At 45.6% G+C, this 24789-nt stretch overlaps 1 protein-coding gene across 4 annotated transcripts in view; it reads left to right on the forward strand.

The window, feature by feature from the left end:
- Positions 1 to 364: 364 nt before the first annotated feature.
- Positions 365 to 24789, forward strand: part of CSNK2A2 (casein kinase 2 alpha 2) — a 44428-nt gene continuing 20003 nt past the window's right edge. For all 4 annotated transcript variants that reach the window (XR_004002773.1, XR_004002774.1, XR_004002775.1 and 1 more), the window contains exons 1-5: positions 365 to 486; positions 1649 to 1760; positions 15057 to 15158; positions 16158 to 16208; positions 24438 to 24497. Coding sequence is in view for 1 of the 4 variants with exons in the window: in XM_030581269.1 (XP_030437129.1) it covers positions 383 to 486; positions 1649 to 1760; positions 15057 to 15158; positions 16158 to 16208; positions 24438 to 24497 (429 nt within the window). In the remaining 3 variants the exon portion in view is untranslated. The remainder of the gene's footprint in view (positions 487 to 1648; positions 1761 to 15056; positions 15159 to 16157; positions 16209 to 24437; positions 24498 to 24789) is intronic.

Raw genomic sequence — 24789 nt, forward strand, 5'->3', positions numbered from 1 at the left:
GTGAGTCCCCCCAGCCGCAGGGGTCGCTGTGCCCCGCGCTCCCGCCCAGCCGGTCTCCGCCGCGGACTCTCTTGCTGGCTGGGCCGCGGCCGCCGGATCAGCCCCTTTTCCGGGTTCGCTGCGCTGCGCTCGGGGCCGGCTCAGGCTGCCGCCGCCGCTGGGGATCGGGCCTCGGGCAGAGACCGCGCGGCACCCGGAGCCCGGCCCGCCAGCCCCGCCCCCTCCGGGCCGGGACCGGCCCCCCCGCCCCGCTCCCCCCTGGGCCGGCCTGGCTCTGCTGCCCCCCGCCGCCGCCCTCCTGCGCTCCGTGCCCCGCCTCGGCAGCCCCGCCGGCCCCCTGCGCCGCCGCCTCCTGCAGCCGCCCCCGCCGCTCGCCCCCGCCATGCCCGGCCCGGCCGCCGGCAGCAGGGCCCGGGTCTACGCCGAGGTGAACAGCCTGAGGAGCCGCGAGTACTGGGACTACGAGGCGCACGTCCCGAGCTGGGGGTAAAGCGGCCCCCGCCCCGAGCCGGGCAGCGGGCGGGTTGGAGTCGGGGGAGGGGCTGGGCTGAGGGGGGCTGGGGCGGGTTGGAGCCGGGGGAGGGGCTGGACCGGGCTGAGGGGGGCTGGGGCGGGTTGGAGCCGGGGGAGGGGCTGGGCCGGGCTGAGGGGGGCTGGGGCGTGTTGGAGCCGGGGGAGGGGCCGGACTGAGGGGGGCTGGACCGGGCTGGGGCGGGTTGGAGCCGGGGGAGGGGCTGGACCGGGCTGAGGGGGGCTGGGGCGGGTTGGAGCCGGGGGAGGCGCAGGGGGCTGGAGCAGGGGGACTGAGGCGCAGGGGACTGGAGTGAGGGGGTTGGGCTGAGACGCTGGGTGGGGGCTCTGGGAATCTGGTGACTGAGGGGGGCAGGCTGGAGAGCCTTCTCATGATTCAGGGCTCGCTCCCCAAATCCTGTCTCAGGGAGAACCCGCTGCTGCCACCCACACTGCAGAGATGAGGCAAGGGGGAGCCCAGTATGTTGAGCTTTCACCCCTCTGCCAGATGCAGGGCCAGGGGTGGATGGATGGGAGTTGCTCCCCCCTCCATGACTACCTCGTCAGGTGGGAAATGGCTCAGATCTCACTGTGGGGTGGTGGAGTGTGGTACCGAGTGAGCCCCAAGGAAATGCATTAGGGAAGTTGGCACTGCCCCTCATAATGGCTCTGTGAACCTGCCAGCGAAGCCCACCCCAGAAACAACCTTGTAGTAGACTCCCCGTGAGAGCAGATGTCCAGGGGTGGGTGGAGATCTCAGAGCTGCCAGTGTGTGTCTTCCTCCCTGAGAAGGATATTAAAAGCTGTGGAGGGAGCAGGCTCAAGAATGGGAGGGAGTGTCACAGTGCCCCCTCCCCTCTTCTCTGTGGGGTTGTGACACGGAGAGGTGATGGTTGTGGGCACCTGTGCTGCAAACTCAGCTATTTGATTAAAAGCTTTTCTCAACCTAGAGAGACTAGTTTCTCTCTCAAACTAGAGAGAATGTAGCTGTTTCAAGTCTGCCCCCTCATCAGAAAGCAGATCACTAATGCACAAAGCTGTTTCCAAGTGCTTTGGATGTGAAGGGCTAATCGGGCAGGGAGGAAGGAGAATTCCAGCCCAGTAGCCTGTCAGTTATTTTCCTTTTTGCTGTCCACAGTAATCAGGATGATTACCAACTGGTTCGGAAACTCGGCAGGGGAAAATACAGTGAAGTCTTTGAGGCCATAAACATTACCAACAACGAGAGAGTAGTTGTGAAAATCCTCAAGGTGAGTGTCCAGTTAATGATTTTTAGTCTTTTTCAAGCTGGAAACGTGTAGGGAAGGGGACATCTTGCTGGGTTTATTGGGGGCATGGGGAGGCCTTAGGTCTTATTCGGTGTCTGATAAATCTGGGTTTCAGCCCTGCCCTCTCTGATGTTGGGGTGCTGGATTACATCTCTGGAAACACGTTTTCAACTTGTCCTGTAGTGATGTTTTGATCTCTTTCTCCTCTCCCACCCTGGGTAGTAGGAGTCATGAGTTGCTTGTCAGATTGCAACTGTGACAGGAATGTTGTATGTCCTGATGTTTGAATGGGACTGGATGTGCTGTCTGAACTTGGTAAATAATATCTGGCAATGTTTGTCTAAAATGGCTTGCAAACTGTCCTGTCAACAGTAATGTGAAGCCTTCAGGGGGAATCCTTCCATTAACCTTTAAATGATTGGCATTTAACTGTGAGAGAGCCAGGCTGTCTAGATTTTGGGAAAGCAAACTAAATCTTGGACTTGGTACTCTAGAAAGTATCTTGGATGGCAAATTCTTGGATATTTAATGTTAGGAATAAACATAATTGAAAATCAAGGCAAAGGAGGAAACTTGTTTACCGTCGCTCACTGCATGGTATGTTCTGATATGGTAACATCCCCATGATAGTTTCATGTTAAAGACACAACTACAGAAGTAGCTATTAAAATCCTAATGGTTTGGGACAGCCAAGTGCCCCATACTGGCATGTGGGGAGCTCAGTTTCTGGTATCACTGCTGCCTGCGAGCACTGGAAGCAGCCTGCTCAGCCTATGAAAGGAGTGATAACTGCATTATTTAGCAGCAGACCATTCAGCTGATTAAGGAAGGATATTTAAAGGGGAGAGAAATAAGAGATTGGTGAATTAAGAGAATGCTTTGGCTTCACAGTGGTTGTCAGCTGTGGTCCTTGTCCACCATGGTCTTCTTGCTTTTTCCCCCTAGTGTACAGAAGCCTGCTTCCAGTACTAGAAATGCTGAGAGCTCAGACAAGCATCAGTCCTCAGTTTTACAGTTGGGGTAGGCTGGCTGTACTTAGGAAGTGGCCCCTCAACCGCTGTGGCTGGTAGCTAACTGGCCCTTTTCAGCAGAGCAGCATGTATCTATCAGCCTGTGAACTGGCTACTAGGTCTGACAAAGTTTGCTCTGACAAAATCCCCTTGGTAGCCCAGGCCAGCTAGCATTGGCTCTGCTCCATTCCTTTCTCCTTCAGGACCAGGTGGTCTGCTCATCCAGGGCCTCTGATTCCTCTGCTCTTCTCCGCGCTCAACTTGTTCTGCCATGGATTATGTTCTGCCTGGCAACAGTTGCTGGGTAGGGTGTGACTTCCCAGCTGCTTCTGAGAAGTTAACTATCTCAATAGCTTAACTAGGGTTCAGAATTAAGGTATCAAAGTGATATGAATCTTCAGTGAGAGTCCCCACACAAAACACTTTGCTGGTTGGACATATTCATATATAGAAATGAGGCTTGCATGTTGTAACTGAATTTTTTTGGTTTAGTGTTCAGACCTGTCCCTCCTTTGGGTGCTGCTGCCATGGTCTAAGAATTTGTTTGTCACTCTGGGGGCAGAAAAGTCAGCATTTAAAGAGAGAACGTTAAAAGGTAGCCAGCATATAATTGTTATATGGAGAGGTATCTCTTAGAAATAAGAAGAAATACTTAACTAAGCACAGGAAACCATAGGCTTCTATTCATCACCAATCTGGCAAATCCACCCTATGGCTTTGGTGGTGGATCTCAGATGGCTGATCCAGTGCCAGGAGAACCCACGTATCACTGTATGCAAATGGGTGCCAGTGAGCAACTGTTGCCAGGAAAGGGACTTCTGAAACCTTCCTGTCTCTCTCCCTCCCACTTCCTGCCCAGAGGACCTGCAGTGGGATGATATCTTCTTCCTGTTGTAGACTGGATCCATGTCCATTTTGGGAGCCTGTCAGCATCACTTGTGAGTGAGTTGGAGAGGTCATTTGAGCAAGGCAAGGCATTCCCTCTCCCCAGGGTCTGAGTGTGCTGCTGCCGCAACGCACCTAGTGTCTGCTGGGCCTGGCAGTGAGATTGAACTGTCAGTGTGTTGTGCTGCCCTTAGGCCTCAGGCTGACATTGTTCACTTCAGTGTGTAAACAGCATTCCTGGAGTCACATCGTGAAAGCAGAAAGTACAGGAAGGTAAAGATGAGCTTTCTTCAGAGTGGAAACTGGATCAGTAAAAGGCAACTTTCACATTGCCACCTTGTGTGTGATGCGAAATCATAGCTCGTGTAGATAATGTCACTATCTGATCTACATGGATTACTTAGATTCCTGTCACTACATCTGTACTAATTAAGCCTAGTGGTGTATTCTTGAGTTTTAGTAAATAGGATGCATCTTTCTGGCCCTCTGAATTCAGCCTCTAGTCTGTGAAAGGAAAAATTAAACCAGAATTTAACAAGTTGCGCGTGTGGCCTAAAAAAAAATCACTTGCTGATGAATAAACCTATTTGACATCTTAATTTTTTGTAACATTTCCTGAAGTGCAGAGCTGTTTGTATGTACTGCTGTACTCGCTAATGACATAATCACCTAGTGTTTTTCTGCAGGACCCAGGCCTCATTCAGTGTGCAAGTTGATACAGTACTTAGTGAACTAGACAGGTGTTCAATATTTTTACTCTCACTGTTCAATATAGCCCATGTCTTATCTGCTGTACACTGCACTGAATAAAGGATGTGTTTTACAGGCTTTTCTGTGGCTCTCATCACCATAATGTCTGAGTTCCTGACCTCACCCCTGTGATATCAGGAAGTTTATCATGGTTTCTCAGATGCAAAACTGAGCCACAGAGGGAATAGGGTGAGGAGGGAGAGACTTGTCAAAAGTCGCACAGAAAGTCTGTGAAAGAGGCAAGAATACAGCCTAGATTTCCTAAGTCCCAGTCCTCTGCCTTAACTATTCTTCTCCCATAGCCTGTTGCCTCATTTGCTACATGCCAAACAACTTTTCTGGTGAATGAGGGCAGGATGCTGTGAGCTCCAGCTTTACTTCAAGACACACCATACAACTGTGTCGTGAATAAGGCAAGATCCTCTGGACCATATACCATTTCACTACAAAACCTTGCCTCATTCACCTGGAGCATGTCATAATGCATCTGTGCAGGTAACCTTAACTTTGTCACTTCCTGACTTTTGAATGCTTCACTTGCCAACCTTAATGTAACGTTTTTGTATGAAACGTCCTAAGTGTGCGGCTGGCTGTTTTTTTTTAAGCAAACGGTGAAAGTGAGTTCCTCCACATCCCACTGTAGGTAGACAACGATTGAAGGCTCGGTGGTGCACATAAGTAGAGTCAGTGAGGCAGGAACCCTTGCCTTGTCTCTCCTGCACTTTCAGAGATCGCATTCCACAGCAATCGGCTGTTAAAAGTGAGGGTTCATTTGCTTGGCCTTTGCACTCTTCAGTGGTGCAAAGAATCTGTAAGGCCACCCTAAGCAGGCACCACCTATGAACCAGGCTACTGAGGATTTTCCTAGTATGGAGTATTCTTTGGGTGAGGTACCTAGCTCTCTGCCAGCTTAGGGTGTGTGTAAGGCATGTCCTTCAGCTTAGGGGAGTATAGTCAGGGTGCCACTGTGCTCCAGTGATCCCCATCTGGTGTAACTGCCTCTTGGTGGGGGGCATTAGCAATTGAAGTTAGAACAGCCTCAGGATGCTCTAATTTTATGCGAAGGGCCAAACCAATCGGAGGATCAAGAGACGTGCAAAGATGGCATGTGGCCACTGTTGCCTCCCACTCAGATCCTAGCCCAAGAACTGTGCAGCTGGACCAAGGATTGAGCCTTGAAATTCTGCTGCACAGCCAAAGGAATATCAGGGCATCATCTAGTCAGTGACAGGCCCCATTAAGTTTTATGTAATGTGCATACACGTTATCAGTGGACTGTCAGTTACCTAAGATAATTGAGTGCAGATGTCCAAATCTTATGTTGTTTAAAACAAAAACTCAAGCCCAGTCAAACTGGATTTTCACTGGACCAGGGAAAGGCCTATCTACAGTTTAGGTGCTGTACACATACCAAGTTTCAGTTTTCCATCACCTTCTGCTGAGGTGCTAAAGCTATTTTAAAAAACAACACACAACTTGGCTGCAATCATGTTTTCTTAAGGGGGGAGAAAATGACACTCCCCCCCCCCCCCCAATCCCTCTGTGCCTGAAAATGGCTCATCTGTTTTGGCTAAAATCGCTGGGAGACCTCCTCCCCCCCCCCCCCCCCTTTTCTGAAGGTAAGAATAAGCATTGCAAATTGCAGCCCCAAAGATAAAACCTTGAGAAAGTTACAAATGAGTGAAAGAAGATGGGAATACTTGGGACCATTATAGTTGTCAGTGCACACCTATAGTGCCGCTTCCTTGCTGATGTTCACAGCCTATGAGTTTGAGTTCTCTCTTGTGCCTGTTATCTCCAATACTGGTGTCTACCAAAGGCAGTGACTCTAGCATCTCTATATCCAGCTCTATGTAGGATTTTTCCCCACTTCTGTTCTCTCTAGATTTGTGTATTTTGTTCAGTTTGCTCCGTGTTTACAGGCACACAAGGGAAAAGGTACCTCCCCTGAGGCATTTACAGTCTGAATAGGCAGCATCCACATGAAGGATTGGGAAGGGCTGTAATAAAAAGCAGAGGGATCGAGTGGTGAAGTGTAAGGGCTTGTGTTTCTACCGAGAATGGAATTGTTCTCTCGCTCATTTTGGTGCTTTCAGCCCTGGAGCTGCTGCATTAGCTCATACACCTAATTGCAATGTAACAGTTTGGTCCATTTTCTCCCTCCCCGCCCCCCCATCAGAGTTACTGGGGGGAGGGGCCTATCCAAAGCTCCTTCTAAGCAGCGGTTTTGATGAGTGGGCACTACAGACTACTGTACAGTCATATATTTTATCATCTTTATGGGTTGTAATATCCTCTCAGTAGGGTGAAAACCTCCTTTTCCGTCTTGTTTTATTAGATTCTCTGAGAACCACTATATGACTTTATTTGAAGGCTAGAGTCTTTATAAGCCTTTTTGAAGAAACTAACTTTAAGATACTTAAATGACTTTCATATTGGTGTGAAGAAGAGAGCCTGGAGTAGGATCAGATATGTCATTGGTTCCTCATGGCTGCAGCTTTTAACTCAGTCACCATCTCCATCCTAAAAACTGAGCTCACACCAAAGTTCAGTGCCTTCCCCTCTGCTCTTTCAGTTGTGCTGTGAAGATGCGCCTCCTTTCTCTTGGCCCAAGTCATCTGCCTATTGCATATTCCACAACATTCGTTTAAACAGGTCACTGATGTGTAGCTAAAATACCCAGAGTTACTACAAGATACCCAGGTGGGGGGAGCAATCTAGGCTGTTAGCCTTGTGCGGTTTAAAGCTTATTCTGTTGCCAGAGTCCCGTTTTTTTTGAATGGTGTTGTGGTTGATTAAAATTGTGTACTCGATTTAAAGTGATAAAACAAAGATGTCACTCAGTTGCACCAAGCAGCTGCTGGTTTATCACACAACATGATCAATTGGTTAGTTAAGAACTAGGAGAGTGTTCATAGCTGGGCATTTGCAAAGTGGGTGTGTAATCAGTCTGTTCACACTCGCACTGGGCAGAACCTTGGTAAATACGTTCTGTTAGGCCAGTCCAGCAAGGAGGATCCAGGTTTGGGTCCTGAATATCTCAAGTGCTGCAGTCTTGAAGTGTCCTGGCTGGAGCCCTGTCCATCCATCCTCCAGCGGAAAGGATGAATGCTACCGGTATGCAACTTTGGAGGGTGGGAGAGGAGAATTATAAAGGCAAAAACAATTTAGGATTTTCAAATGCTTTTTCTCCCCCCCGTGCTGCTCTTGAGACTTTAAAAGGAAACTTTAACTTCTTTGTAAAGGATATTTTGCAAGACAGTGAAGGCATAAGTTATTGTTAAAACAAATGGTCATTTTCACAACTGCTTTTAATCTGTATTACTTGGTTTTCCAGCTAACATTTGCTAATGACAAAATAAATTCAATTGTCCTGAAGCCAGTTTCCCTGTTGAGCAATCAATGTTGTGCTTAGTAGGTTGGTTATAATAACCCCCTTGGTAACAATTGCTAGCTATAAACAGGCCTTTAGTATAATCTACCTATTAAACATTGTCATACGGGTGCTAGGCAAGTTCTTCTGAGATTGGACTCAGCACACCAAGATTTGCATACTGATTCTTTGGAATTATTACAGCATCTGCCGATAGGATTTGGTGAACAAAGAATATTCCTTTTTTTTTTTTTTTTTAAAGGTTGAAAATATTAGTTTGCCTGATTAACATTGTCACTTCCTGCCTTGAGTGATTAAAGTTGCATGCAGTCGCAAATCTGTATTAGAATGAGGTTCGAATTGCATGCCCAGGATATTTCTCCTAAACAGTATTCTCTACAACTCTAGTTACACAGGCTGCAGCATATGTATTTTTCATTCTCATGTGTTTACACTGTCTTTGTCATATTCTAGCTTCCTAAGGTTGTCTCTAAGGTTTCAGAGTGGTAGTCGTGTTAGTCTGCATTGGCAAAAACAACAAGGAGTCTTTGTGGCACCTTAGAGACTAAAAAAAAAATGTCTCTAAGGTGCCACAAGGACTCCTCGTTGTTCTTGTCTCTAAGGCAGGGGTCGGCAACCTTTCAGAAGTGCTGTGCCGAGTCTTCATTTATTCACTCTAATTTAAGGTTTCGCGTGCCAGTCACACATTTTAACGTTTTTAGGTCTCTTTCTATAAGTCTATGATATATAACTGAACTATTGTTGTATGTGAAGTAAACAAGGTTTTTAAAATGTTTAAGAAGCTTCATTTAAAATTAAATTGCAGAGGCCCCCCGGACCAGTGGCCAGGACCCAGGCAGTGTGAGTGCCGCTGAAAATCAGCTCACGTGCTGCCTTCGGCACGCATGCCATAGGTTGCCTACCCCTGCTCTAAGGTATATAAAATGTGATCAGCAGACATGCACTGCACATTTTGTTTTCAGTCCTTAATGCCTCTCTGTGTAGATGCAGTTTGGGAGAGGAGGCAGTTATCTACAAAAGTGAGGCCCTATTTACACTAGAAGGTTGTGCTGCATTAACTATACTGATGTCATTAAAGTAGTACAAACACAACATCCGGCATGGACACGCTTACATTGGTATAAAGATGCTTTATACTGGTAATAGGTATTCCTGTACAAGAGGAAGAATAACTTATCACAGTCTAAGGGCTGGTCTACGCTTGGGGGGTGGGGTGGGGAATCGATCTAAGATACGCGACTTCAACTACGCGAAGTGTCTTAGTTCGACTTACCTGGGCGTCCTCATGGCAGCGAGTCGACTGCCGCGGCTCCCCTGTCGACACAGCTTACTCCTCTTGCCGAGGTGGAGTACGGGCGTCGATTTGTGGATCGATTTTTCGCATCCAGATGAGATGCGATAAATTGATCCTCGATAGATCAATTACTACCTGCTGATTCAGTGGGTAGTATAGACGTACCCTTAGGCACCTTAATACTGGTATAACTAGGGCTTTTATCAGTATAGCTATTTCAGTTAGAAAGAAAGAGAATGGGGGGGGGGGAAATCACATCTCTACCTAGAATAGTTATACTATTAAACTTGGAAGTGTAGCCCAGCCTCAGCTGTAAAGTGAGGTGCCCTTCTGCATATACAAGGGAACATCCAGTATTTTGTGCGGTTTGTGTACTCTTCAGCCAGCGGGCTGAAATGAGCTTTGTTTGGCATTATGAGGCTAGTGCCATAGTAGTAAAAGAGAGTATGCAGATATTTAAGGTTGTAGGAGAAACCTGTATGATGTATATGAGAGCGTGAGCATAATGCATATGTACAAGGGGGTCGAGGGAAAGTTACATGTGACCTTCAGGCTGGCAGCTCCTGACCTTTGAACATTAACTGTGCAACCCTTTGATTCCCCTAATGTAGTACTTAGTGGAACTTCCTAGGACTTCTTTTTGAAGAAGAAATGATAGACACAAATGCCATAATCCTGACAGTTTAGCTAAATACTGCCAGAATGCCCTGTGCCAATCATTTGATAAGGTATCAAGCAGAGAGCCCTCTCCCGTCTAACCTTAAATACTGCTAAGTGGGGCAGGCTTATACCCCAGCTATGGCATTGCCAAGGAGCACAAGAGCAGGGTTTCCCTCCTGTGCTTCTTAACAGGTCAGCAGCTGTAGAAGCTCCTGTCTGTGTGGAGGAGAGACCTGCTAAGGCGAGGGTTCTCAAACTGGGGGTCGGGACCCCTCAGGGAGTTGTGAGGTTATTACATGAGGGATCACGAGTTATCAACCTCCACCCCAAACTCCGCTTTGCCTCCAGCATTTATAATGGTGTTAAATATATAAAAAAGTGTTTTAAATATATATGGGGGGTTGCACTCAGAGGCTTGCTGTGTGAAAGGGGTCACCAGTACAAAAGTTTGCGAGCCACTGTGCTAAGGTTTGCAGGGCTTTGTGGAGCCCTTGCCTCTGTCCATGCACACCTTGTAAAGTGCAGGGCTGAGTTAGCTGTGTCTACTGTCTGGCCTTAGCTACACGCTTAATGAGCTTAGCAGTACAAATGCACTGTATACGCATTGCATGTAGTTTTGAAAGGGTCCTAACTCAATCAAGTTGAAACCAGTTATTGCTAGAGCTCTCCAAACGATTTATTTTTAATGACAACGATAACCCTGTCAGATTTCAACATCTATCTGCTGGCATTTCAGCTACAGAGGTTTTAGTCACTCTCTCTGATCTGAAAAGTGGCTGAACAGTGTTTGCTCGCATTTTGAAAAGAAGAAAAACCACTTTCAGCCAGAGACCAAGCCCGGAGATTTTCGTGACAAAAGGCAAAATGTTGGGACGTGTATGAGTGATTGAGAAGTGGGTTAGAATAGAAACCTTTCTTCATCATTAACTAGAGTGGTCATTGCTGCTATAATGAAGAATCTTAAAAGGTTCAGGATGGAGGAACCACAGTACCTCTGCCTACACTGGTGCTAAGGATCTCGGAGTTAATACAGTGTAAGGGGAAAGTGGGTTTTACACCTCCACTCTGTTAGACTAGGACGTGAAATACAGATGTTAACTGTCTGACGTCACTTTGAGAGTGAGACAGGGAGGGTGAAATAATATCTTTTTTTGGGACCAACTTCTGTTAGTGTGAGACACAAGCTTTTGAGCTGAAGAAGAGCTCTGGGTAGCTCGAAAGCTCCCCTCTCTCATCCGCAGAAGTTGGTCCAATCAAAGCTATTACCTCACCCACATTGTGTCTCTCATACCGTGGGACCAACACAACTGCAAACGCACTGCAAATGAGATCATTTTTATCCTTTTGACAAGTTAAGGATGCCTCTTCAGCTTCCTGGCTGGGCCTAGATATTGAAGTGTATGTGATGGAGCAGCTCGTGCATAGTTCTGAGACTTTGTTCGTGGCTAGGCTTAATGGGCTTGTGATGAGGATGGAGTGGCAACCTAGTTAGTTCTTTCAATTACTAGCAGCACAGAGTGTGCATGTACCTGAGTACAGATGGACAAATACAGTAACTGGATTTATGTCCCTTTAATTCCATCTTGGCCTTTAGATGATGAACAAACCACAGGAGCAAAGCTAGAAGGTTTATGTAGCCATTCTGTTATGGACAGAATTACAGTCCCGTAATGAAACCGCTTCCTGGTGGCTTAAAAAACAAACAACCCTCTCTCACTGTTACAGTGCTGGGTCCATGACACACACAGGCGACTGCTCCCTTCCCCTGCTGCTGCAGATGTTCCAGTTCTGTCATTGTTACCTGTGTGACTCTTACCTTCCATTGTCATCTCTCCATTGGACACTGGAGAGTGTTGACAGTCCACGGCACTGATTGACTCTTGTAACTGATGGGCACGGTGCAATTTTATACGGTTGCATTATATCTTGTGCTGCAATTCATGTGTTATGGGAGCCTCAGTAACTGTTTTTTGTGAGGGTTTGCTTAATTGTTTCCATAGTAAACCCATGTTTTCAGTAGTTCTTAACTTTCTGCAGCTTTCACCTTTTGAATTGAAAATTTCTAACCGTGGTGTCTGTTGGAAGATGACCTGTTTTGGAAAGTTTGAGTCAAAATGGTCCAGCTGTGTTTGACAGCACATGAGAGAGGAGATACTTGCTCCATTATATAAATAAATACAGTTGTAATGCTTTCAGAACAGCTCTAAAGCTAAAATGGTTGGAGAGCGAAAACAAAACATAATCTGGCAGAGAAATAGCCCTTATTGAGGGGTAGTGGCTTTGGAGAATTCTGGTGAAAATGGGGTTTGTTTTGATTTGACTGACTTGAGATCCGACTCTCTTTCTTTGTGTACATGCAGTAAAGATGGGATGATATTTTAATGCTTTGAAGGTAGGCTGTGCAGCACATCTGTATCTAAAATTTAATTACATACTGCAAAATTTGCTGCGGGTTCACACTGAATGAAAGGGAGAAGCGGTGGATGTGGTCTACCTAGACTTTAGTAAGGCATTTGATACAGTTTTGCATGATATTCTGATTGATAAACTAAGCAAATACAATTTAGATGGGGATACGATAAGGTGAGTGCATAACTGGCTGGATAACCGTACTCAGTAGTTATTAATGGTTCCCAATCCTGCTGGAAAGGTATAACAAGTGGGGTTCCGCAGGGGTCTGTTTTGGGACCGGTTCTGTTCAATATCTTCATCAACGATTTAGATATTGGCATAGAAAGTACGCTTATTAAGTTTGCAGGTGATACCAAACTGGGAGGGATTGCAGCTGCTTTGGAGGATGGGGTCATAATTCAAAATGATCTGGATAAATTGGAGAAATGGTCTGAAGTAAACAGGATGAAGTTTAACAAAGACAAATGCAAAGTGCTCCACTTAGGAAGGAACAATGAGTTTCACACATACAGAATGGGAAGAGACTGTCTAGGAAGGTGTACGGCAGAAAGGGATCTAGGGGTTATAGTGGACCACAAGCTAAATATGAGTCAACGGTGTGATGCTGTTGCAAAAGAAGCAAATGTGATTCTAGGACGCAATAACAGGTGTGTTGTGAGCAAGACATGAGAAGTCATTCTTCCACTCTGCTCTGTGCTAGTTAGGCCTCAACTGGAGTATTGTGTCCAGTTCTGGGCACTGCATTTCAAGAAAGATGTGGAGAAATTGGAGAGGATCCAGAGAAGAGCAACAAGAATGATTAAAGGTCTTGAGAACATGACCTATGAAGGAAGACTGAAAGAATTGGGTTTGTTTAGTTTGGAAAAGAGAAGACTGAGAGGGGACATGATAGCAGTTTTCAGGTATCTAAAATGGTGTCATCAGGAGGAGGGAGAAAACTTGTTCACCTTAGCCTCTAATGATAGAATAAGAAGCAATGGGCTTAAACTGCAGTAAGGGAGATTTAGGTTGGACATTAGGGAAAAGTTCCGAACTGTCAGGGAGGTTAAACATTGGAATAAATTGCCTAGGGAGGTTGTGGAATCTCCATCTCTGGAGATAGTTAAGAGTAGGTTTGATAAATGTCTGTCAGAGATGGTCTAGACAGTATTTATTTGGTCCTGCCATGAGAGCAGGGGACTGGACTTGATGACCTCTCAAGGTCCCTTCCAGTTCTTGAATCTATGAAAGAGCTACATAGAAGCCCTTGCCTTGTTCAATATGCATCTTGCAAACCTGGCCAGATCCTCCTAAGGTGTTCAGAACACAGTCACACAATGAGAACATTATTTGGCTAGTTACTGTATGGAATTTTATCTTTCCAAAAGCCTAGAATGACTTAATTTGAGAGAGAATTTGAGATCATGATTAACTGTATAGTAGTGTGTATTCACAAGGGGGTAGAGTTAAGGTGGTATGTGCAATTTAACTTAACTTTTTTTTCCTGATTTTTGGGTACTTAACAGTCCTACTTTAATGTTTTCTTGATGTAGATTTTAAATATAACATGTTTAATGATAGTCTGTTAACTGAAACTTCAGTTTTTTCCTTTGGCTTTCTTGCTTTTTGAGCAGTCTGTTTACTGAGAATTCATTGGTTTGTGTTTGATATGTTTTCTATTATAGGCAGGATCTGACACAGGGGTTAGTGCTCATACCTGTGAGTAAGGGGTTTTATTGTCTTTTTTGTTTTCAACTTGAAAGCGCTTAGACTTTAAAAGCCTCTCAGGGATCTTTAACTTTCAGTGCTTCAGGAGGCAGCCAAAATGAAAAAGGAAAGTTTTTCAATTCGATGTTACAGTGGTGGATCTCTAAAGTTTCTCATTCTACAAGCCATTTTTTTTGGGAGGGAGCAATATGTGAATAGGAGAGAGTGCTTTTCATGAACTGAAATCCCTTCTTAGTACCTCGCTGTGGTTCTCCATGGCTCCATCTGCAGATCACTCCTGGCCCATGAACCATTGTTTATAGCCATTGTCTTAAAAATTTACTTGCTGTGCTGCTTGTTCCTCCAAGCAGGGGGCAGGAATAGAGTCAACAACTGTAACTCCTCTTATGCTGAGTTATTGAAATGGGCAGTCGATCAGTCTGGGTGGGAAAAAAACCTTTTTATTTGATAAGAACCCTCCTTTGTAAAGTTTGCTCCCAAAAAAAAGTTTTTTTTTTGGAGTGTTTATGTTTGAAGACAAGTTTACAACAGTTTTTTAAAAAAAAAAAATTGTAAGGATATTTTGAAGTGTGTATGAAAGCAATAACTTGTCAACAGGTGCAGTTTTACTGAGTGTTCACACTCTTTGGGGTAGTTGAAGGACTAAATGGTGTGTAATTATACGCTTATGTCTAACCGGCTTCATAAAGGTTGATAACTGGAATTTCAGCAAATTAAGTAGCTGAAGAATGACTCAAGATAAGAACTGCACAGCAATGGAACGAAAAATCGTGTGTTGTACCACAGCCTGTGTTTCCTTTAACATCTGCCATATTTGTCATATGATGATAAATGCAATAATGCATACCAATTAACTGTAACCTTTTCTGTGTTGTGTCGTTTTCAAGTGCTTTTAAACTTGATAACCACCACAGTACAGGTGGCTGGTTTTGTCTGTAAAGTGCTCTGCCATTGCATGTAACGGAAAGTCACCCATCCTGACAAGAGCAAATTCACTGTTTGAGGCGCAGGTCTGCCTGTGTCGGCCTTTTCTGAAAACTGCCGCTAGGGGTGTTCTCATTCTCCCTCCCCCAAGAGGCAGGAAGTAGTTGAGTGTAAATCATTGGATGATAACTGGTGGTATCTTATGAACGGGTCTCACTTCTAATCACTTTTGTGTATTTAAGCCAGTGAAGAAAAAGAAAATAAAACGAGAGGTTAAGATTCTGGAGAATCTGCGAGGTGGCACCAACATCATTAAGCTGATTGACACTGTCAAGGATCCAGTGGTAGGTATCAGTATGTCCTGAGGTATCTTGTGTGCTGGGCTTGTCTTGAGCTGTAGTCTGTAGGGTAATTGATGGGAATACGTGTTTCAAGTGCAAAACTCCTATTTATTGCTGGTTATCTTGTCATCTTGCTGTTTGCTCTTCAGTGAAGGAAGATGTAGTTTTGGGTTTTTAGGTTCTTTTGAGAATACTTTGGTTTGGATGACTCGGTAGTCTTCCCTGTACCCCAAAATCCTTGATTCCCTTTCTGTAGCTAATGATGCCTCTTGAATTGATTGGTGGGGGGGAAAGCTTTCTGACCACCCACCCACGCACCCATCTCTGCATCATGGCCACTTGTGCCTTAAACAATGGTAAGATTTGTCCAGGTGAGTTGATAGCGGGTGCTCATCCTCCCACTTGGTTACATCTTGTTGTCTTCGTACCTAACAGCTTATTGCTTATTTCCTCTTCCTTCCTTCCTAGATAATATTTCTCTTGTTTGGTCTGGTTTGGTATTTAGGTGCTACGTTTGCTCAGAACGATTTCTTTGTTGGTTGGGGGATGATAAGGGAAGGGGTTGTTGGGCTGGGTCACATGACCTTCTAGTTTATTGACAGTTACAAGAGAAAATGATTAACAAGTTCTAAGTATTAGCAAGAGAATGATACAATTTCATTTATCACCTCACAGCTGAGTTGGTAAATTTCACCTTGCTGTGCACTAACATCTTATGCTATCTGTGATCAACCAGCTGGAGGGGGGAAAAGCATGGTGGGAAATTCCTAGCTGATGCTTGCTGTGTAGGTAATAAGCATGATTTGTTCCAGCATGCTTTGATAGCAGAGCGGGGATTGTGTTCCTACCCTGTTGTGTGGGGCACAACAGTGAGCAAAAGCTTCGGGCAGGAAAGTGAATGCAACTGTGTTTTTTGTCAGTCAGAATTACAGGGCTCAGAAAGGGCAGAAGTTACTGCTCTTGCAGGAAGATGGCTAAACCATTCACCTTTCTCTCTTGCAGTCAAAGACCCCAGCTTTGGTGTTTGAGTACATCAATAATACAGATTTTAAGGTGAGTCTCTTTGTCTTTGTACCAAAATGGGGGAGGTGGGAGGACTCAAGGTCCTCTAAAATTGCCATACGCCAGGTTGACTGGAGGCCCTTTGAAAAGCCAAGTTGCTGTTGACAACAGTGGGGGAAATAATGGATTTTGTCTATGCACCACCTTCCTTTGTAACTTCAGCCAACACAGATTGAGTATGGCTCTGAGAAATAAAACTGTAAGCTGCCCAGCTGTCCCTCCTTGTGACTTTAAGGTGTGAGTTCCAAGGATACAGGAAAATGGGAGAGTTTATTGCATTTCCTAGTTACCCTCTCTCAACATAGCAACTGCTGCTGTGCTGTATTTTAAATCCAAGTTAATCCCTCTGCTGTCATACTCTATTTATGGCAGGGCTGTTGATGGAGATGGTGGCACTGATTTGCATAGAAATCCCGCGGAGCTGGTGTGTAGAGTCGTGGCTTAAAGTCTGAGAGTGAGTGTTCTCACTTGGAAAGATCATAGCCAAGGTCTGACATGACCTGTGTTGGAGGAGATGTAAAGCTTTTTTCCAGACTGCTCTATATTCTCTGCCTTTATGTTAGTTGAGGAGCTGAGTGGAATATTTCTTTTTCCTCTGATGAACCTCTCTAAGTTGGTCCATCAGTGAGCATATTTGCTACTGTGGCAGTTTCTGGCTGGGGGAAATGAGCTAATCTGCAAAAGAGTTGTGTAGTTAGTAACTTTCTGAAGTGGGTGTGGTGATCCCTCCTTGCTCCAGGTACATTTGTATCATAAGTTGTTAACTCTGCGAGATGGCCTTCTAATGAGTCATTCACAATTAATTCTAACAGCCGTTAGGTAGCACCCCAGTGTCTCCGAGCCGTTTTCTTACTCCATATGTAGGAAAATACTGTCCTGTGATGTCGAATAACTTGACTGAGTGTGCGAACTGTTAGGAGATGCTCGCTTCTTAGGATTTAGGCCTCAAAGTACTCAAGAAATGTACAAGGAATGTCACTGGGCTGTTGCCAGTACAACTTGCTATTACGGAGAGGTGCAGAACTTGGTCCTTCACTCCTCGATCAGCAAGGGACAGGTTTTTAAAGGTATGTAGGTGCCTAAAGATACAGATAGGCACCTAATGAGCTCTCATTTAAGTCAATGGGAATTAAGCACCTAGGCACCTCTATGTATCTTTAAGTGCTTCGACACCTTTGGTCCCAAGGTTATTACATTGCGTCCCTTTGCTCTCTGATGAATTTCTCTGCTCTCCAGGATGGTCCCAAAAGAGCTCAAATTCGAGGCCTCTCAGAGGTAGAGTTGCTAGAATATGGGGAAAAGGAGAGGAAGTAAAAAGAAGAAACCCCCTCAGTTCGGAGCCTAGAGAATAAGTGTTCCCTGTGTTCCACCCATAGCATTGCAAACCTATGGTTTCCCAGGAAGGTTCATACCCAGCCTTGGGAACCCTTTCCCTCAAGATGGGGCTACTAGCAACTTTGGCTGCAGTCACTGAAAACATGCTGGAAGGAATAAGGAAGCAGTATGCTGGCCATGTGAAAGACCTGCAAGTCCTCTAAGCCTTGCGGTTCAAGATTGCATGCATGGCTTCCATCACATGGGAGTCGGTGTAGTGAGTCAAGTGCTACTGTAATGTGCCGACCACAACCAGTGCAGGTAGTTAATATGGCTGCAGCGTTTTGGACGTTATTTATGCCGTGTAGGGATTTAGCAGGGAGACCAGAATATAGTAACATGCAAGAGAATCTTTCCTGTGAGTGTTTGAGGGGGATTGGGCATTGCCCCATTAGAGTCAATGGCAACAAGGGCAGTGTTATGCAGCAGCCTTTCTGGGCTAATTAAAATTACTTTAATTTGAATCAGCTGGATTGTGCAAACAGTGTGTACTGTTCTGAACTATGGTCTTCTGTACACACCAAGCATGCTGCCTCAAGGCATTTGGCCCCCAGGACATAGCCATTTTGGTTGATGGCTGAAAATCTTTTACAGTACTTGTTACACTTCACTTACACTTTTTAACAAACAGCATGAGATAAAGCCAAGCCCTGCAGTAGCAAATCAAATTGTTTCTAACAAGGATCCCTTCTTGCTATCCCGAAAAGCCACATGTGCCTAATAATGTCTCTGCATAAAAATCCAAAGCAGGGCATATTTCCAAGTCAGTGATTTGCTTCTCACTTCCCCAGCTGGTATAGCATGGTGAGGGGGAGATATTACATTTAACAACACAAGACAAACACCCATCAGGGATGGTCTAGATAATATTTAGTCCTGCCTTGAGTGCAGGGCACTGGACTGGATGACCTCTTGAGGTCCCTTCCAATTCTATATTCTATGAAAACCTACCCAGTTCTTACCAGATAATGCTGTCTCCTAAATACTGTTCCAAACATAAAGATATCTGGGTATTATGGTCAGTGGATACAGTAGCAGGGGAGTTAAATGGTCTCTCCTGATGGTTTGGTATGGATCGTGTGCCACATTCCTAGCGAACTGTCATTCCCACCAAGAACAGGAATAGTTGCTTGCTTTATTTTCCCCAGTGATTGCAAGCTAAGTTGTGCATTGTTACCCATGTCGTTTGTATTTGAACAGGACGTCAGAAGTTCCATTGCTGAGTTGTGGCCATTGCATCAGAAGAAATTAAATTGTTTTAAAATGAATAATTAAAAAGTAAATATAAAAGCCTGAATCTTGAGAAACATCAAGATACAAATGAGTTCAAATTTTAAAGATTCTTTATTTTACTGTCTGACTTCTGCTGATTGATATGAGAGAGACCTGGAAAACTTTGCTTCAAACTGAAAATATGAAAATCTTGTCTACATCATGAGACATTCAGCCTGGCAAAGAGAGAGTAGTAGATTTGTAGCCTATACCTCAGTGTCCTTGTTTAGGACCTGCATTTTTTGAGTTTGCAAGTTCATGTATTTACATGCACAGATGACTGAGTGCCTATGTAGCCAATGCATGTGCGGAAACACACACAAGAGGATTTCTCCTTTTAAAATAAAGCCCCAAATTCTCTCTTTCTCTCTACTAAGACAGGAGTGAAGTGCTTGGAGGGCTGAGTGACAACCAGTCCAAGAATCCTCATGCCAGTTCTCGCTGGCTCTCCTTGAACCCTGTTAATAAGATGTTTGGAGACTTAAACTGGAAGCTTTCCAACTTGTTTCAGTTTTTTCCTTCTTTCTTTCAATGCTCCATGTTTCTAATTGGAGTGATGGGGAATTGTCCTCATACTCATTTTGGTGCTGTTGGTCCATATGCTAAATGCTTGAACTTGTGATTGCTATAATTACTTGTACACCCAATGGCAGTGTGACAACCGTGTGTGTGTGTGTCAGGAAAAAATTGTCAGAGCATGAGTGGAGGGTTCTCAAGCTGATTCCAAGTGACTGTTTTGACTATGATGGGCCACTGCCAAATACCTTACAGTATTACATTTTTATCTCTCTCTCTCTCTCTCTCTCTCTCTCATTTGTAATATCCTCTTTGAAGCTAGAAAATGTCCTTATTGAGCTTCTCTTCTGGCAAATGCTTTCCCTTGTGCTTTCAGAGAAATGACATTTTTGCTTAATGTTAATTGCTTGTTACGCTACTTGGTTATTGTCACTTTCTTTGGAGCACAAGCATTGCCAGTGGTATTTGCATAACCCTGCGAATAGTACTGCTTGGACTCCCTCAGCTGCCTTATGGTCTGTCTTTGCGAGTGGAGCCTAAAACATTGTATGTTCTACCTAAAGAAAAGCTGCCGGAGTTCACAGATTTAGAGATTCTCAAACTTCAGAATCAAAGGAATTTAAACATTTTAAAATGATAATATTTGGATTCTGTGGTGATAGGCGGCCCTAGAAATATCTTAAGTAGATGAAAACCTTATCTTCTACATTGGTCAAATTATAATCTTAAACTGCTTCATTGTATCCCTATGGGCTTGATGAGCCGGAGTTTGAAAAATCATACTTAAATTATTTTCTCATGTGAAACAGAATGTCTCTACTTGCGTCTTAATGAGTGGCCAACATTTCTCTTAAATTTTGTTCATACTTATGGTTATCTTTGAGATACAAGCTACCCGCATATGATTGCCTTAAATTGTGACTTCAAACAAAATGAAAGTCAGGCAAATGGTCATTAGGTAGAGGCACAAAGTGCCCATTGTCTTTCTGTTTCCAACTGGAAGTTAAAACAGCTGACATGCCTCCATGCTCCCAAACTCCTCCATTCTCCCCCAACAACCTTCAAATGATGCATATTTGCATAGTCCCAGTAATGTGTGGTACTTCATAGGTCTGCAAGATAATGGCTCCTGCCTCGAAGAGCAGCACTGCGCAAGTTGTGCTATCTTATTTTTAGTAGATCCCACTTTGAAAGGCAGGAGTAGAGTTGACAGGCTGTTTAGAAGAGGTGTTTGAGAGGAAGAAATGGCAGAGGTGCACAGCAGATCAGGAAGGGAGAGCCAGGCTGTATGGGGTAGAGTAGAAGAAAGTGAAGGAGCTTTATCCAGATCCCTTTTGGAGCAGCAGGGATTACATCTCTACCCAGGATGGAGATGATCATAGACTATGAGGATGGGATAGCTGGTCCCTCCTCTTTCTCTGTGTATTGGGTGATGCAGACAGGCTGCTAGGGGTCCTATGTCCTGGGATTCCCTTTAGTTATATTTTTCACCTCTTGAGTGACAGCTTCCCTGCACCTTCCCACCCAGACTTCTGCATATTGAGAATAAATATAGACTCCCACTACACTTGCAACACGTACATGGGATATAAAGGCATGAAATAAAACTGTTTCTTAGCTTAGCTATAAACACCAGCAGCCAACAGGTAAATTGTTTTCAAGTGATCTCATTTGAATGCTTTACACCTCCAAGCAGCACCCCTTAAATGCAGTCCTATCTTGAAAAGTCATAAAAAGAACAGTGCCTTATTCCAGAAATCTCTGCCCCCTGCGTAGGCAGGGAGACTAGCTTACTGTAGTGAGAAATGGTGTTTACTGGTTAACTCCTCTCAGCCCTGCTGGTTCCTTCTTGGGCATCAATAGAATTGTTCAATGACAATCAGTTCCATCTGTACAAACCCATTGCAAGCCCTTGAGCGCTTTACAGGTACCTCTGAAGGCCTGATTGGCCTGTGGAGCCTTTGTGGCTGGTGCTAGTGCACGAGGAGAAAAGGGACCAGTTTGACTGGCAGAGCAGAGCCCAGGTTCAGTTTGATGGGCTGGCAGTTAACCGAGCAGATGTTAACTGAAATCATCAAGATACACAGTGATGTTTGTCACCCTCCAAACTAAAACCACACTGAGAACGGAGCGTGAGAACGGAACTCTGGAGAGAGCTTGGTGATGAAGGGAGCTGCCAGTGCTCTGTAAATAGCTTAAAGAAAGAAGGCTTGGAACCCTGCTGGGAGGATGTTCATTTTATTTCTCTCTCCATGGGTGAGATTTCCCGAAGCTATGTTCTTGTTGGTGCACCATGCTGTGGAGACCTTGGCTCTGGTGTAGCAGGTTAAAAGGGTGGTAGAAACAATCAGTGGGCGTAAAATGGTACAAGGCAGCTACAGAGAGGAATGCTCAGGAAGAGTGTTAAAATGCCCCATTCCACCCTTGTGCCAAGCCGTCCATTCAGCAGTAGCGTGAGCACCTCCAGCAACTTCTCTGACTTTCTCTTGTAAAAACATAGGGAGCTGTTCTGTATTTCATTTTCCGTTTATACGAGGAAGTGCTTCTAAAGAGGCTGTTGGGCAACCAACTTCAGCTGAAAAGGCAGCCTAGCGTCAGGGGAGTGGTATGGGGAGAGGTCTGGGAGGGGATAATAGTTAGAATGTCTTTGTCAGGCTCTTGGGGGAAGGCAGCCTGACATGGGACTAAGGAATGAGAGCACTTTGTCCTATCCCAGTGGTGGGCAAACTACGGCCCATAGGCCACATCTGGCTCACTGGACTGTCCTGCCCGGCGCTTGAGCTCCTGGCTTGGGAGGCTAGCCCCTGGCCCCTCCCCTGCTGTCCCCTGCAGCCTCAGCTTGCTGTGCTGGCAGCGGGGCTGTGAGCTCCTGCTGAGCAGCACGGCGGTGCAGCTGGCTCTGGCTGGGCGGTGCAGCCGCCAGTCCTGGCGCTCTGAGCGGCATGGTAAGGGGGTGGGAAGCTGGGGAGTTGGATAAGGGGCAGAGGGTCCCAGGGAGCCTGTCAGGGGTGTGGTTAGGGGTTGGGGCAGTCAGGGGACAGGGAGCGGGGGTTTTGGATAGAGGGTGGGGTCCTGGGGGGGTGCTTAGGGGTGGGGGATCCTGGGGAAGGGGGAATCAGGGGACAAGGAACAGGATGGGTTGGGGATTCTGAGGGGGGAAGATAGTGGGTGGGGGCAGGCTCTTTGGGGAGGCACAGCCTTCCTACTTGGCCCTCCGCACAGTTTTGGAACCCCGATGTGGCCCTCAGGCCAAAAAGTTTGCCCATCTCTATTCTGTCCCCTGATCTGACATCAATGCTCTGTGCTACTTTGGCAAGTCACTTAGCCCCAAAGGTCATTTAGGTACCTCGCTCCCATCAAAACCAATGGGAGTTAGTTGCCAAAGTATTTTTGAGGATCTGGGCCTTAGTCTCTAATTTTCCATCTGTAAAATGGGAAGAATAATCTGTCCCAGCTGTCTCAAATCTACAGAGGAAAGTTCTATGTTCGTAAAGATGATTATGGTCTGTCTTTCATGGAAAGACTAATTTCATAAACCCCCAAACTTTTCAAAATGGCTTGTTTGAAAACTAAAGGAATTTTCAGATGAAAGAGCTGTGCTCCACTAGCAATAATCTGCTCCAGGGCACGCATAAGGAGGCTGCTGGTGTGCTGGAGGAGGGCAGAAGGTTCTCCGGTGAGTCCCAGTAGCCAACAGACAGCCTGTTGTAGCTTATTGCTGTCTCTTTTTGTCTCCTCCTTGCTGACTTGTGCCTGCTTCAGTGAGTTGCATTTGGATGTTAGGATCACCCTAGCTCATGAAAACAGAAGTGAGTTTGCACCCCAAGAGGCACTGAACAGTTCCTGTGCTTGTAAATGTTCTTTGTACACTGCTGGATGAATAGGCAGCTTATTGGAGCAGGGATGGTGAAGGCTGGGCTGCTCAGGTGTGTTGCTGAGGGTGCCTTGGGCATAGGTGGTGACTTGTTTACATCCATCTTCAGCCTTTAACCGGACACAGCTCCAGAGTTGAAGAGAATTCAGGATCAGCTCTAGTTTCTTGGAATGTGAATTTCAAATCGCCACTGTGAGGTTTTCTTGAAACTACCAGGCAGTGCCCTGAGCCAGCAGCTAGCTTTGAAGTTAATGAAATCAAACAATTTGACTGGGCTTTGAGGAGATGCTTGTTTATTAAAAAGAGAAAAAGGTTAAATCCTGCTGTTTTCTATAAAACTCCAATGTGCACGTCATGCTTCGCATAGCTGCTGCTTCCTAGCACCATGCTGGGCCTCTTGGGAAGAACTCTCCCCATGGGGTAGGAGCAGTGGAGCAGGGTCGGGCGGAGGAAGGTGCCAATGATGGATATAAAGTGAAATGCTAAATCTGTGCTAATCATGACCCAGGGTGTGGCTCCCGCTGGGTGTGACTGGGTGACAAAGATATTAGTGGTATTACGGATGAGTTGTGCCTTAAAGTGCACCCTGGGTCTTAAATGCTTCCCCTGCTGCTTTACATGGCAGTGATTAGTAATCCCAATAGGAGAGAGTGAGATTGCGTAGATCACTTACACTGCCAGTAAGGAACTCAATACTGTGATCTCTTTCCCACCTTGTGATGGAGTCTCTGGACTGCTTTCCCTTCCATGTTACCCTCTCTGTCCCTTTGCAGCAGCTGTCACTCTGGCCTTCTTGATTAGGGTAGATAGTCTTGAGATGCGGCCGAAATAGGAAAGCTAATATTCTCCTAAGCGTGTCTGTCTGCTTTCCGATGTTGTAGGCGATCATCCAGTCTAGGGGAAGCAAAGGGGCAATGATGGGTCTGTAGGACGCCAACATTCCCCACTACGGAATCTGTGCCCACGTCTCCATGTCCATATCCTGTTAGCCAAAGTAACCCTACACGGATCCCTGGCATTCCCTTTGAGTTCAGGCCTTGGCTTCTGGCGGTAGAAAAGGACGCAGAGTGGCTTCAGTACTTGAGGAAGTGGAGGTTAGGAACTAAGAGGTGCAGTTTTAGACTAAAACAATCAAGAGCTGAATATTTATTTTCCCTTCTCTTTCTCTCCACAATCTGTTTCAGCAACTGTACCAGATCCTGACAGACTTTGATATTCGGTTTTATATGTATGAGCTGCTCAAGGTGAGTGCTGGTCATAAAGAGTCTGGGCTGGGGGAACGAATGTCTCTGAGGCAATGGCAGAATTCCTGGAGCAGCCCGCTGGCAAATTGACCCTTCGGCTTGTTTCCTCTCTGGTAGTTGATGCAGAATTGTTGTCACATAACAGAGCCCATTTGGGAGGGTTGGCATGAGAAGATCAAACTAACCAGCCCCCGTGGAGGAGAGACGAGCCCCAGTTCAGTTCTGAACTTCCCACATTCTTTAGTTGTCTCTTATACTGTCGGTATCTGGTCTTTTTCCAGAAAGGAGTTCC

Source organism: Gopherus evgoodei, chromosome 12 (assembly GCF_007399415.2).
Source record: "Gopherus evgoodei ecotype Sinaloan lineage chromosome 12, rGopEvg1_v1.p, whole genome shotgun sequence".
Lineage (NCBI taxonomy): Eukaryota > Metazoa > Chordata > Testudines > Testudinidae > Gopherus > Gopherus evgoodei.